General features: G+C 39.0%; 1 protein-coding gene across 11 annotated transcripts; it reads left to right on the top strand.

Annotated features, from left to right (window-relative positions):
- The first annotated feature begins 657 nt into the window (after positions 1–657).
- LOC110791865 (protein ENDOPLASMIC RETICULUM-ARRESTED PEN3) lies at positions 658–10,251 on the top strand. 11 transcript variants are annotated; one of them, XM_056841039.1, is made up of 8 exons: positions 659–982; positions 3,273–3,533; positions 3,620–3,648; positions 3,734–5,852; positions 7,313–8,025; positions 8,094–8,188; positions 8,298–8,464; positions 9,817–10,251. In XM_056841039.1, exon 4 carries the CDS (start codon positions 3,847–3,849, stop codon positions 5,275–5,277), a length of 1,431 nt encoding a protein of 476 aa, XP_056697017.1. In that variant the 5' UTR covers positions 659–982; positions 3,273–3,533; positions 3,620–3,648; positions 3,734–3,846; the 3' UTR covers positions 5,278–5,852; positions 7,313–8,025; positions 8,094–8,188; positions 8,298–8,464; positions 9,817–10,251. The 11 variants fall into 11 exon arrangements, with proteins under 11 accessions (XP_056697011.1, XP_056697013.1, XP_056697019.1 ...); XM_056841033.1 differs by lacking the exon at positions 8,298–8,464 and having other exon boundaries at positions 658–982; positions 3,734–5,288; positions 5,537–5,852; positions 7,313–8,188; XM_056841035.1 differs by lacking the exon at positions 8,298–8,464 and having other exon boundaries at positions 658–982; positions 3,734–5,288; positions 5,566–5,852; positions 7,313–8,188.
- The last annotated feature ends 1,524 nt before the right edge of the window (positions 10,252–11,775 follow it).

Consider the following 11,775-nt stretch of genomic DNA (forward strand, 5'->3'; position numbering starts at 1 on the left):
GTATGTGTGTGGAGAGGTAGAGGAAAATATCGATCATGTTCTCAGAAAGTGTCCAGTTGCCATACTAGTTTGGAGGCAATTTCCAGCATTGAACGATTATGAGCTATTTCATGAGCCAATAGCGAAATGGATTGGAAACAACATGCTTCCTGATGGTACAAGAGATGAAAATTGGCCCATTGTGTTTGTCACCACTCTTTGGTGGCTGTGGAAATGGCGGAATCGTCGAGCATTCGACGTGGAAGTGGAAATCCCGGTTTGGTTTCATTATGGCTCGGGTAAGTACAGTTACAAAAGCTATGGAGCAACAGGACACTATGGAAGGGACTAAGCATCCAAAACAGAACATATGGGTGAAGTGGGAATTCCCGAGTGAAGGATGGACTAAACTGAATACCATGAAATGGTGCGTAGAAAAGAATGGAAGGTGGTTGTCCAACACTGCTATAGAGAGGCGAATAGAGTAGCGGACTGGTTAGCAAACTATGGGGTTGACATCACCCCTAATCTGGTCTTAATGGAGGCGGCCCCGAAAGGTCTTTAACACATTTTATTGGAGGATTTGAGCGGGATAGCTTTGCTGAGAAAGGTGCCTGCCATAGCAGCCTAACCTTAGTCATCATAGCTGAATAAGTAGTCTAGCACTAGACTTGGGATGTAGCGAGTAGCGAGTAGTTATCGTGTGCTATTTTGTTCTTCTTTTGATTTCTTTCGTCCTTTTCTTTTAATTTAATGGAGTAATTCCTCTTTGACACCAAAAAATAAAAATAAAAATAAAAATGAAAGGGTCATTCACATTCACATAATCCGACCTATTTCGCGAAAAGCTCTTGATCTCCTCCCCATCTTACCACAGCGCCGCCCAGACCTCCGCCATCACCGACAGTCGACAGCCCAGGCCGGCCGGCCCATAGCAGACAGGTCCACTACGGCCCCACCGTCACCGTCACCGTGCCGCGTGCCCACTACGACAAGCTGAAAGGTCTGCCCCTCACCATTCACGAATCAGGAGTTGCTTAATTTCTTCTTGAGTATGAGTAATTGTGAAAGCTGAAATTAATTTCTTGTTCATGATTAATTGTGTGCTTAGTTTAACTGTTTTAATTCATGAGTTGTAATGTTGTATGAGTATGTTTTAATAATTCAATTTCTCTCTTGTTGAGTTATTGTTATTTGTTAACAGTGGATTAGTTCATGAGTGCTTACTAATCTATTCTTTAATTTTCTGTTCATGAGGGGAATCGGAACCAAACGAAAACCCTCACTGTTATTCGCATTTGATTCACTAAATTGTCTTTCAATGATGACATTATGTTACTACCCAACCCCACTAAATTGTCTTTCAATTATGACACTAAATTATCTCCAATTATGAAGGTACTGTAGGCTTGATCAATGTGCTAATTTCTTCTTGTGAGGTTGTTGAAAAATCCAGAGTTACATTGACATAATAATGTGCAATCTTTCCTTTTTTTCTGTTTTTCGAAATCGATTTTAGTGATCATTGACAAAAATGACTTAGCTTTGCAGTTTTAAGTTCAATTCTTGCTAGACGATTGATTGTCTAGCACTCGAATTCGACTGTTATACTGTCGGTTAAATCTGATCAGTTGGTGTAAGACAAATTTCTTATGCTTCTTTTGGCAATAATGTATTGGTAAGTTGAGCTAATTTCTTGAATTTCTTGCTGATATATTTAGTAATTGTGATGGACAGTTAAATGTGTATCCCCTCAGCACTCATTTGGTAAAATGTAACTATAGAAGTCTGTAAAGCATTGTATATTTGCTGGGCAATGAGTAAAAAAAACATAGTGAGTGTAGATCGTTAACAGGAGAATGGGGATTATTAGTAATTAGTTCCTGAGTTAATAGTGGATTGTTCATGAGTTGTTATTTGTTGTGGTTGACTTGTTGTTATTGGTGGATTGTTGTTTTAATTCACGAGTTAATGCATCAGTCGGTGTAACTGAGCAAGTATTGTTTGATTGTTCTTCTAATTTTTTTTTTTTTATCTTAGAGTATGTGTATCTGATTTGTTTTGACTAAGCAATTAATTGGATGGTACAATCAGTCTAAGAAAGTTAATTATATGTTACAATTATTGTGGCGCGTTGTCGATGGTGACCTAGGACCATAAATTCCTGGATACGCCACTGATTGTCATCACTAATTACTGATGTGGTTACTTTGGGGCTTGGGTGTGCAATGGAGTTTTGAAGTGTGAGGAATATAACCGTTTAGGCATATTTTGTTTGTTGGCTTATTATCTTTCCGTGTTACTAAGTTCATGTCTATTAAGTTGCTTAAATTTTAACATTAGCTTTGCTGATTTGTATTCTGAAGTTGCTCTATTGTTCTTGCTGCTGAACTTAGTTACTTTATCATGGGCAATTAGCTTTCAAAGTTTTTCAATCTTGGCTAGGTTTCGTGGTTTTGATTGAATGGTTTTGATATAGAGTTGAGGTCATTATAGTACTTCTGGTTGTTGGCTTGTTGCTAGGCATTGATTGTATCCGGAACATTTTTTTAGTTCTACACTTGGTTTGTTTAATGAACAAGTGAACGTTCTTATGCAGGCCACATCTTTGAGGGTGAGGCCGACTTAATTGATGACATGTTGCACCTTGGTGAAGTGAGAGTCACTTTCTTCATTTTCATTTAAGTAGAAGAATATTTTTGTTGCTTGTGAGGTTACCATCATTACTTATTTTCTAGATTGTTATACGATGGTAGGTTGTTTGCTGTAGTTTTAAAGTGGGGGTTTTAGTTGTATACAGAAAAGAACCGCTTTTTATCTCCTTGCGGAGGTGGTTTTGGTATGTTGTATGCAGCACCATCTTGTTCATATTTGCTTTTCTCAGTTTCTGCCTGGTTGCTTGTTGACGTCTATTGCTTACACGAAGCCTTCCTGATAGTGGTCATTGTGAAGTGTGCATATATCCCGTGTTGAGGTTCATGGAGAAATGTGAAATAGGATTTCCTTCCTGGGTAAGGGTATTTAACCTAGAATCCTCAGTCCCAAGCTTACTTTGTGGACTTTGAGTAGAATATAGTACTCCATATTATTTTAGGTTGCTTTCTGACTGTATGGTCGTGGTAATACTTTCTAAAATTTGTTTTAGTGGTTTAGTTCCTGTACCTTTACAATGTCAAGGATACCTCTCATATTGTCATATGCGCCTCTTGGTATGAGTTGTATGGAGTATGACACAATGGATAACTTTCTACAAACTTTGTTTTGCCTTATGTTTCTTATTGTCTTATGAGCAGATAATATTATGTTAGAAGGATTGCCATCTGTTACGTATAGGATTTTGGCCTATCTTCTCGTTGGTGTCGTGAGAATATATTCCAAGAAGGTATAGTATTTATTCCAGGACTGCCACGAAACTGTCTCGGACGTTAATAGATTCTCAGTTGGAAAAAAGGTTGTTCCCTCTAGAGATATTGTGCGATCTTCTCCTCCCATCACGCTGCCAGAGAGGTATGAACTTGATTCTGTCCAACTTGAGGTTGAGATGGTGCAAGCAAGTGAGTATAACTTGAACAAGATTTTATACCTATGTTCATTTACTCGTTCTTTCTGCAAATTATGATTTGTTTAATCAACTACGCAGGTGCAGTGATGAAGACATTAGTATTAAAGGTACCATTGTTCTCCCAAAGATGTAAGATTTTCAGTTTTCTTTGGTGGTGTTTTAAATTTCTAATTACATTGTTTTTTTATGAAGTTGATACAGGGAAAAATCTACTTCCTCAATCCTCTTTAGACAAGGTCAAGAAGTCAAAATCATTGAACCTAGTGGACTTTATTTTGTTCGTGAAATTCTTCGCAAATTTCTCAATGGAGACCAAAGTTTCTGCTTCGTCTTCCCCTGAATTAAGCCCCAACCACCGAATTAAGCTTAACATCGGCGGCAAAATCTTTGAAACCACCGTTTCAACCCTGCAATCCTCCGCCCTCCTTGCTTCTCTCTCCATATCCACTCCCACTCAACCACCAATCTTCATCGACCGCAACCCAGATATCTTCTCTCCCCTTCTCTCCCTCCTCCGCACTCACCGCCTTCACTCCACCGCCCTCCGCCACTTCTCCCTTCACCAACTCGTCAACGAATCCCAATTCTACGGCCTCCATTCTTGCCCCCTCTCCTCTTTCTCTCCTCCTCCCTTCTCCCCCTTCGACGCATCATTTGTCACCTCTATCTCTCCTCCTTCCTCCGCCATCGTCTCCGACTTCTCTGCCTCTTCCACCACCTCTCTCCTCCTCGCTCATTCCGGGAAAATATCGTACTATGATGCTACCACTCTTTCTCATTCCTCCACCCTCCGTACCCATCTGGATGGTATTTCCGCCATCGCTGCTATTACCCCAAATATCTCAGCCGTTGGATCAAACTCTTCCGCTGGCCTCCATTTCTACACTAGAGCAGATCACGTGGGTTCTCTGTACTGGGTAGATAATTCTGACACTAGGGTCCAGAAATCCCGAGTCACTTCCATCTCTGACTCGGTGGGGAACGGAGGCGAGTCGGTATTTTCCGCTGCGTTTGAGTGTAAACACGGGGAGAACGCCGTCCTTATTGTTGACAAATCAACGCTGAAAGTTGTGGTGGAGATTGGGAGACAGTCGGGTAACTCCGCCAAATCCTCCGCTATTAGGAAGCTGAGGTGGGTTCCGCAGTTGGGGTTGCTGGTGGGAAGCGCCGTTAATTGCGGAGCGTTTGGGTATTCAGGGTACGTTCGGTTATGGGACCCTAGGTCTGGGGAGATGATATGGGAGACAAATGAGCCAGGTGGGATGGTTCGGAATAGCAGGTTGGGGGATACAATGGGGGATATTGATGTTGATCCCGAGGGGCTGTATCTGGCAAAGGTGGGTTCAAAGACTGGAGACTTGGGTGTGGCTGATTTGAGAAAATTAGGGTCAGACCCTTGGGTGTATTTGAAGGATCCAAACCCGGGATTGAGTGCAAATTGGAAGGATGGGGGGAGTGTGGTGGTGCATTGTTTCAAAGGAAATGTGTTTGTTGGGAGAGATGGGGGTTTGGAAGCTTGGTCGAAGATGGAAGAACGAGAAGTTGTGGAGGGAGGAGGGGATGAGATGAAATGGAGTTTGTACAGGAGGAATTATGTAGATAAGGTGGAGGATTCGGAACGGGGGATAATAAGAAAGATTGAAGGAGGTGGGAATAGACTGTTTGTTAGTAGGGAAAATGTGGAAGGCATTGAAGTTTGGGAGACATCTCGATTATCTGGTGTTAAGGCGGTTTAACGCCCAATGAGGTATGCCATTTTGTAGCTACTCATGGTAATCATATATAGGCATGTTCTTCATTTGTTTTTGTTTCTGTGGTCTGATATTCATTCACAATTGTTGTCAATGATATGTATACTGTATACATTTGATGTGAACGATTGAAATTAGTATGAGATTATGGATTTTTATGTGTTTGACCTAATTCGTTAGTCCTTGAGTATTAAATTAGTAATTAATTAGCCTATGACTCTACTTTGGAATATTGTATTTAAAGGGAAATGTGTGGTGGTGCATTGTTTCAAGGGAAATGTGTTTGTTGGGAGAGATGGGGGTTTGGAAGCTTGGTCGAAGATGGAAGAGCGAGAAGTTTTGGAGGGAGGAGGGGATGAGATGAAATGGAGTGTTTACAGGAGGAATTTTGTAGATAAGTTGGAGGATTCAGAATGGGGGATAATAAGAAAGATTGAAGGAGGTGGGAATAGACTGTTTATTAGTAGGGAAAATGTCGAAGGCGTTGAAGTTTGGGAGACATCTCGGTTATCTGGTGTTAAGGCGGTTTAATCGACTTTGCTACACGCCCGCCCAATGAGGTATGCCATTTTTGTAGCTACTCATGGTAATCATATATAGGCATGTTCTGTTTCTGTTTCTGTTTCTGTTTCTGTTTCTGTTTCTGTTTCTGTTTCTGTTTCTGTTTCTGTTTCTGTTTCTGTTTCTGTTTCTGTGGTCTGATATTCATTTACAATTGTTGTCAATGATGCGTATACATTTGATGTGAACGATTGAAATTAGTATAATCATATATACTTATATAGGCATGTTCTTCATTTGTTTCTGTTTCTGTTTCTGTGGTCTGATATTCATTCACAATTGTTGTCAATGATACGTATACATTTGATGTGAACGATTGAAATTAGTATGAGATTAGGGATTTTTATGTGTTTGACCTGATTCGTTAGTCCTTGAGTATTAAATTAGTAATTAGTTAGTCTGTGATTCTACTTTGGAATATTGTATTTTAAGTCTGTTTGCGACATTTTACTAACATTTAATTCTTAGTTAAGATACTGAGATTGGTTATAGATATTTATGAAGTGGCAATTTGCCATGTAGCAAGTTTTACATTCTTGTTTTCTTGGTATAACCATTATTGACGACAAATTTCTGTATGGTCGGCTTTTGTTTCCTTTAAAAAGCAAGAGATCTTCTAAAATTTCCTTAACAATAGTGGGATGACATACACACCCTTGCATCCTTCCTTTGCCGTACCAGCTGGGTGGCTGGTATTGTAAAAGAGAAGTTGAAAGTGTCCCCAAATTACAAGCCCAAAGATATTGTAAATGATATTAAGCAGGAATATGGAATTCAATCGAATTATTTCCAGGCATGGTGTGGAAAAGAAATTGCCAAGGAACAACTGCAAGGTTCTTATAAAGAAGCTGCTATGAATTAACATAGATAACAGACCATAAATCAACGGACTAATAAAGATTTGATTAATAAACTGAAAATACAAGAAGTAACTGATATTCAAGCATTCGAGAGGCTTGATTTCTCTCCCAATGAGCTCTTAAAAGCTCAACCAAATTACTCCACAATATTCAACATGCCTTTCTCTCTCTAATTGTCCCTATATAGAAGTATAGTGTAATTTCCTTAGCAAAACTACCTAGCTTATTCCTCAAGCTACTAATTAAGACAATATCTAAATTACCCTCCCCCATAATATCAGTTCATAGCAGAAGCTTATAAGCAGCTACCACGTTTCTGTGAAAAGATAATGGAGTCAAATCCGGGTAGTTTAGCTACTTTTACAACCAAAGATGATTCAAGTTTTCAACGTCTCTTTGTCTCATTTCATGCCTCGTTATATGGATTTCAGCAAGGTTGTCGGCCTCTACTTTTTCTTGATAGCATAGCGTTGTAGCCTAAATACCAAGGAACACTTCTAGCTGTCAATGCTGCTGATGGGGATGATGGTGTCTTTCCAGTTGCTTTTGCTGTGGTTGATGCTGAAACTGATGATAACTGGCGATTGTTTTTATTGCAGCTGAAGTCAGGGATGCAGACACCTGGTTCAGGTTCAATAACATTTGTAGCAGATAGGCATAAGGGGTTGAAGGGAGTCAATTGCTGAAATATTTGAGGTCTCATTTTATGGTTACTGTTTAAGGTACTTGACTGAGAATCTTATTCGGGACTTAAAAGGGCAGTTTCTCATGAAGTAAGCCGCCTCTTGGTTGAGGATTTCTATGCTGCTGCTTATGCTTATGCTTCTAAGCTTGAAGGTTTTCAGAGATATGTTGACAACATAAAGAGTATTTCCACCGAAGCTTATGACTGGGTCAAAGTGAACCCGAATACTGAGAAAATACTTTCTTTAAGGGTGCAAGATATAATCATCTCTCATCAAACTTTGGTGATATGTTTTATAGCTGGGCATCAGAGGCACATGAGTTGCCCATAACCCAGATGGTTGATGTTATTAGATACTAGAGCTAATTTGCGCACGGAAATTGTAGTCAGCACAGTGGCTAACAAGGCTAACTCCATAAATGGAAGAAAAACTGGAGAAGGAAAACTTGAAAGTCCCTCCCCTTCAGTTGACGTTGATCAATGGGAATGTAAGTTGTGAAGGGTGGCAGTTGACTGGTCTACCTTGCTGCCATGCTGTAGCTGTTATTGGTTGCATGGGAAGAACTCTATGAATATTGTTCCCAATATTTTTCAGTTGAAAGCTATAGGTTGACATACTCTGAGACGGTAAATCCTGTCCCGAGCACTAACGGTCATTTCAGAATGATTCATTTCAGAAGCTTTTTGGTTCACAGGAGGTTGTCAAACGTCGGCTGCAGTGTAGTAGATGCAAGGGCATGGGACACAACAAATCAACATGTAAATAGATTTTAATGGAACAGTAATAATGGTAAGCTTCCTTTTAATACCTCTTAATAATTTGTTCTTTTGGCTGTGGGATGTAATAGACTAAATCAAAATGCCTCTTAATACCTCTTCGCTTCCTTTCCATGAAGTAGATGATGGTCGTCCCGTTGTCGTCCCGTTATCGCTTTTGGGTCAATTGGAAACAACCTCTCTGCAATTGTAGGGGTAAGGTTGTGTACGTCCGACCCCCCCCCCCCCCCCTTACCCCGCTTCTTGCGGGAGCCTCTTTGAGGCAATGGGGTAACGATGAGTAATAATGGTAAGCATATTGAGCTGACAACCAGCCGTGTATATAGAAGCCCATATTCACTAGTAGATTAATGATGCTATCTTTCTAATATGTGTCTGTTGCATTAGTTGTTGTTGTTTAATCATGCCGTATGAAGTTTTGCAGTAGCATACATACATACATTATGGAATTTGGATGATACATTTAACGCTGGATCTGATGTAGGGCTGCCTTGTAGAGTGTTGGATGAACTAGTAATTTCATCTGGCTAATGTGTTGTAGTAGTTTCAATGAGGCTTACTGATCTAGATTCTAATTTTGATTTTTGATTAACCTCTCTAGTATTGGATTTAGGGGGAAATGGCACGAGGTCTAAGGTCTCAGTTTTATTATAGGGTACATGGGTTAAAGTTTAGGGGGCTAAGCCTACAGCTGCTAGTATTGGATAGAAGTGCTATATCCTGCATTTTGATGATGGATATATACAATTTGCTAGAAATTGTTTTTCCTATCCCAGCTAAGGAGTTGGCGAGTTGCTTCTGAGTTCTGACAGAGAACTTGCATCTTCTTTTTGACTCCCTCTAGATTGAGATTGTTACTTTATCTCTGTCATTTTGAGTCAACTTTTGATTTTGAGTTCTTGGATGATATCTTTTCTGTACTGAACAGAGTCTAAGACAACTGAAATAGATATGGTTTCAAGAGATTAGCTTCGAGGGTTTATGTTAATGCAATAAACTAATTTCCCATGCTTATTCAAGGCTTTATCAATCCCGAAAAACAGGGTTAAATAGGAAAAAAATACAAAGGGCTTGTGGCATTTGTTGACTTGTTGTAGCATCTCATGTATTGGCCTTTGTTTCCCTTCAGTTTTTCTTTTGCCCTCCCTTTTCCCCGTCTACAGTCATAACAAGATCAGAGTGAGGCTTTAGTAGACCTGATCAAAATGCGGGTTGGGTTCGGGTTGGGACGAGGACATAGAATCTGCCCATTATGTCGGGCCGGGGACATAGAATTTGCCCGTTATGTCGGGCCGAGGACATAGAATCTGCCCGTTATGTCGGGCCGGGCCAAGCTTCGGGCCAATTTCGGGCCGAGTCAAATTTATAAACTAAAAAAGTTGTTTTATGTTGTCCAAAGCCTGTAAATTTTTAAAAAATTCGGTCCATGTTCGAAAATCGGGCAGAAATATTCTACCCAAAACCCGGATATTTCCGGGCCGGTTCCATGTTGATCAGCTCTGGGCTTTACTATGGTTTGGTGTTTCTTTTTTTATTGGTACTTCTTACGGAGTATTGTTTCCGCAACTTGTTGCTGCCATATTTTTATCCTTTTTCGGTTAATTTCCTGTCTGTAACCAAAATCTTCATGCATGCTTTCAGGGTGGATCCATAATATCGGAATTCAGAAACGAGACTTCACAAATTCAGGGACTTGAGAATGGAACAAACGGCAGGGAGACTCGCTCGTCTTCCAAAGAGAGATGCGGCGGTGGTGAAGAGACAATTATCTCACTTGCAAACATATTTGGGTGGGATCAAATATATGACAGGGTTACCGGATATTGTAATCATCGTTGATCAACAGGAAGAATATACGGCCCTTCGAGAATGTATTACTTTGGGAATTCCAACTATTTGTTTAATTGATACAAATTGTAACCCGGATCTCGCAGATATTTCGATTCCGGCAAATGATGACGCTATAGCTTCAATTCGATTAATTCTTACCAAATTAGTATTTGCAATTTGTGAAGGCCGCTCTAGCTATATAAGAAATCCTTGATTCATAATAAAATCAAAAATTGACTTCCTAAATTCTCTATCGGTTACTAGATTTTGAATCTCAAAAACTAGTTCAAAATAACAGGGGATATTATGTAATTAATCAGTATCCGAAATAGAAAATTTTAATTAAAGTAGACAAGTCGAGAAAGAGCTGATTGAATCAAAATAATTTTTTTAAGTTATATTTCTGTAAGAGGACAATATGAATGTTCTATCATATTCAATCAACCCGCTAAAGGGGTTATATGCTATATCGGGTGTGGAAGTAGGTCAACATTTTTATTGGCAAATAGGAGGTTTCCAAATCCATGGCCAGGTCCTTATAACTTCTTGGGTTGTAATTGCTATCTTATTAGGCATTTTCGATGCCGCTATTGCGACAGCCCTTCGGGCTATATTTTCGGCTACTCCGCTTATTTCATAAAGTATTCGACCTGGTTTGACAACAGCTACCCAATATTCGGGAGATCCTTTCCCCGAACCCATACGGGTTTCCGCGGGTCTTACTGTAACTGGTTTGTCTGGAAATATACGTACCCATATTTTTCCACCGCGACGCGCATTTCGTGTCATTGCTCGCCGCCCTGCTTCTATTTGCCTAGACGTGATCCAAGCAGGTTCAAGTGCCTGAAGAGCATATCTTCCGAAACAAATACGATTCCCTCGATAAGATATTCCCTTCATTCTTCCTCTATGTTGTTTACGGAATCTAGTTCTTTTTGGGTTATAGTTGATGGTTATTTTTTAAATTCCATCTCTACTACAGAATCGGACGTGAGAGTTTCTTCTCATCCGGCTCCTCGCGAATGAAAAAAAGTCCAATTTTATTTTTAGATAGTTATTAATATATTAATATAAATGTAATAATATACTGAATAAAAAAATTCTTTTGGATTCATCTAGTTTACTATATATTTTTATTTTGGTATATACTAAATATTTTTTTTTCTTTTTTATTTATTTTCAATTCATTGATATAAAAAAGAAAAAAATATATATTTTCGCGGGCGAATATTTACTCTTTCAATATCTATTTCAGTTGTATAGTTAGCTTTTCCTTTTTCATAATATATGAATTGGTCTCTGGTTCGTTCCGCCATCCTTCCCAATGAATCATCAGAATTCTTTTTCAATTGAATCTTATATATTCACGGATTCCATCGTTCCCATCGCTTCTTGATTAATGGTTAGGTCTGAATTCTACAATGGAGCTCGTAATGAAATTTGTTCTTGAGACAACCCTCTTAGTCGTTATTGGCTCGAAGCTCTTATTTCTACGAACAAATTATATATCATATAATTATGTGTCAATCTGTATTGATGCTTTATTACATTTATTTTATGAGATTTTTGAAAAACCTTACATATTGGAATCATATATCTTTTCTATTATATTCTTTTTTTCTTTCTCTCACCTTTCCATTTATCCGGATCTTTTTTTATTTTTTGTATTTTAATTTTGTTTGACAATAAATCGAATGAATTGTTTATGCCAAAAAAAATGCAGTTGCTATAATGATAGGACTAAAATTGCATATCTTGACTGCTTCTTTG

This window comes from Spinacia oleracea, chromosome 3 (genome assembly GCF_020520425.1).
Source record: "Spinacia oleracea cultivar Varoflay chromosome 3, BTI_SOV_V1, whole genome shotgun sequence".
NCBI lineage: Eukaryota > Viridiplantae > Streptophyta > Magnoliopsida > Caryophyllales > Amaranthaceae > Spinacia > Spinacia oleracea.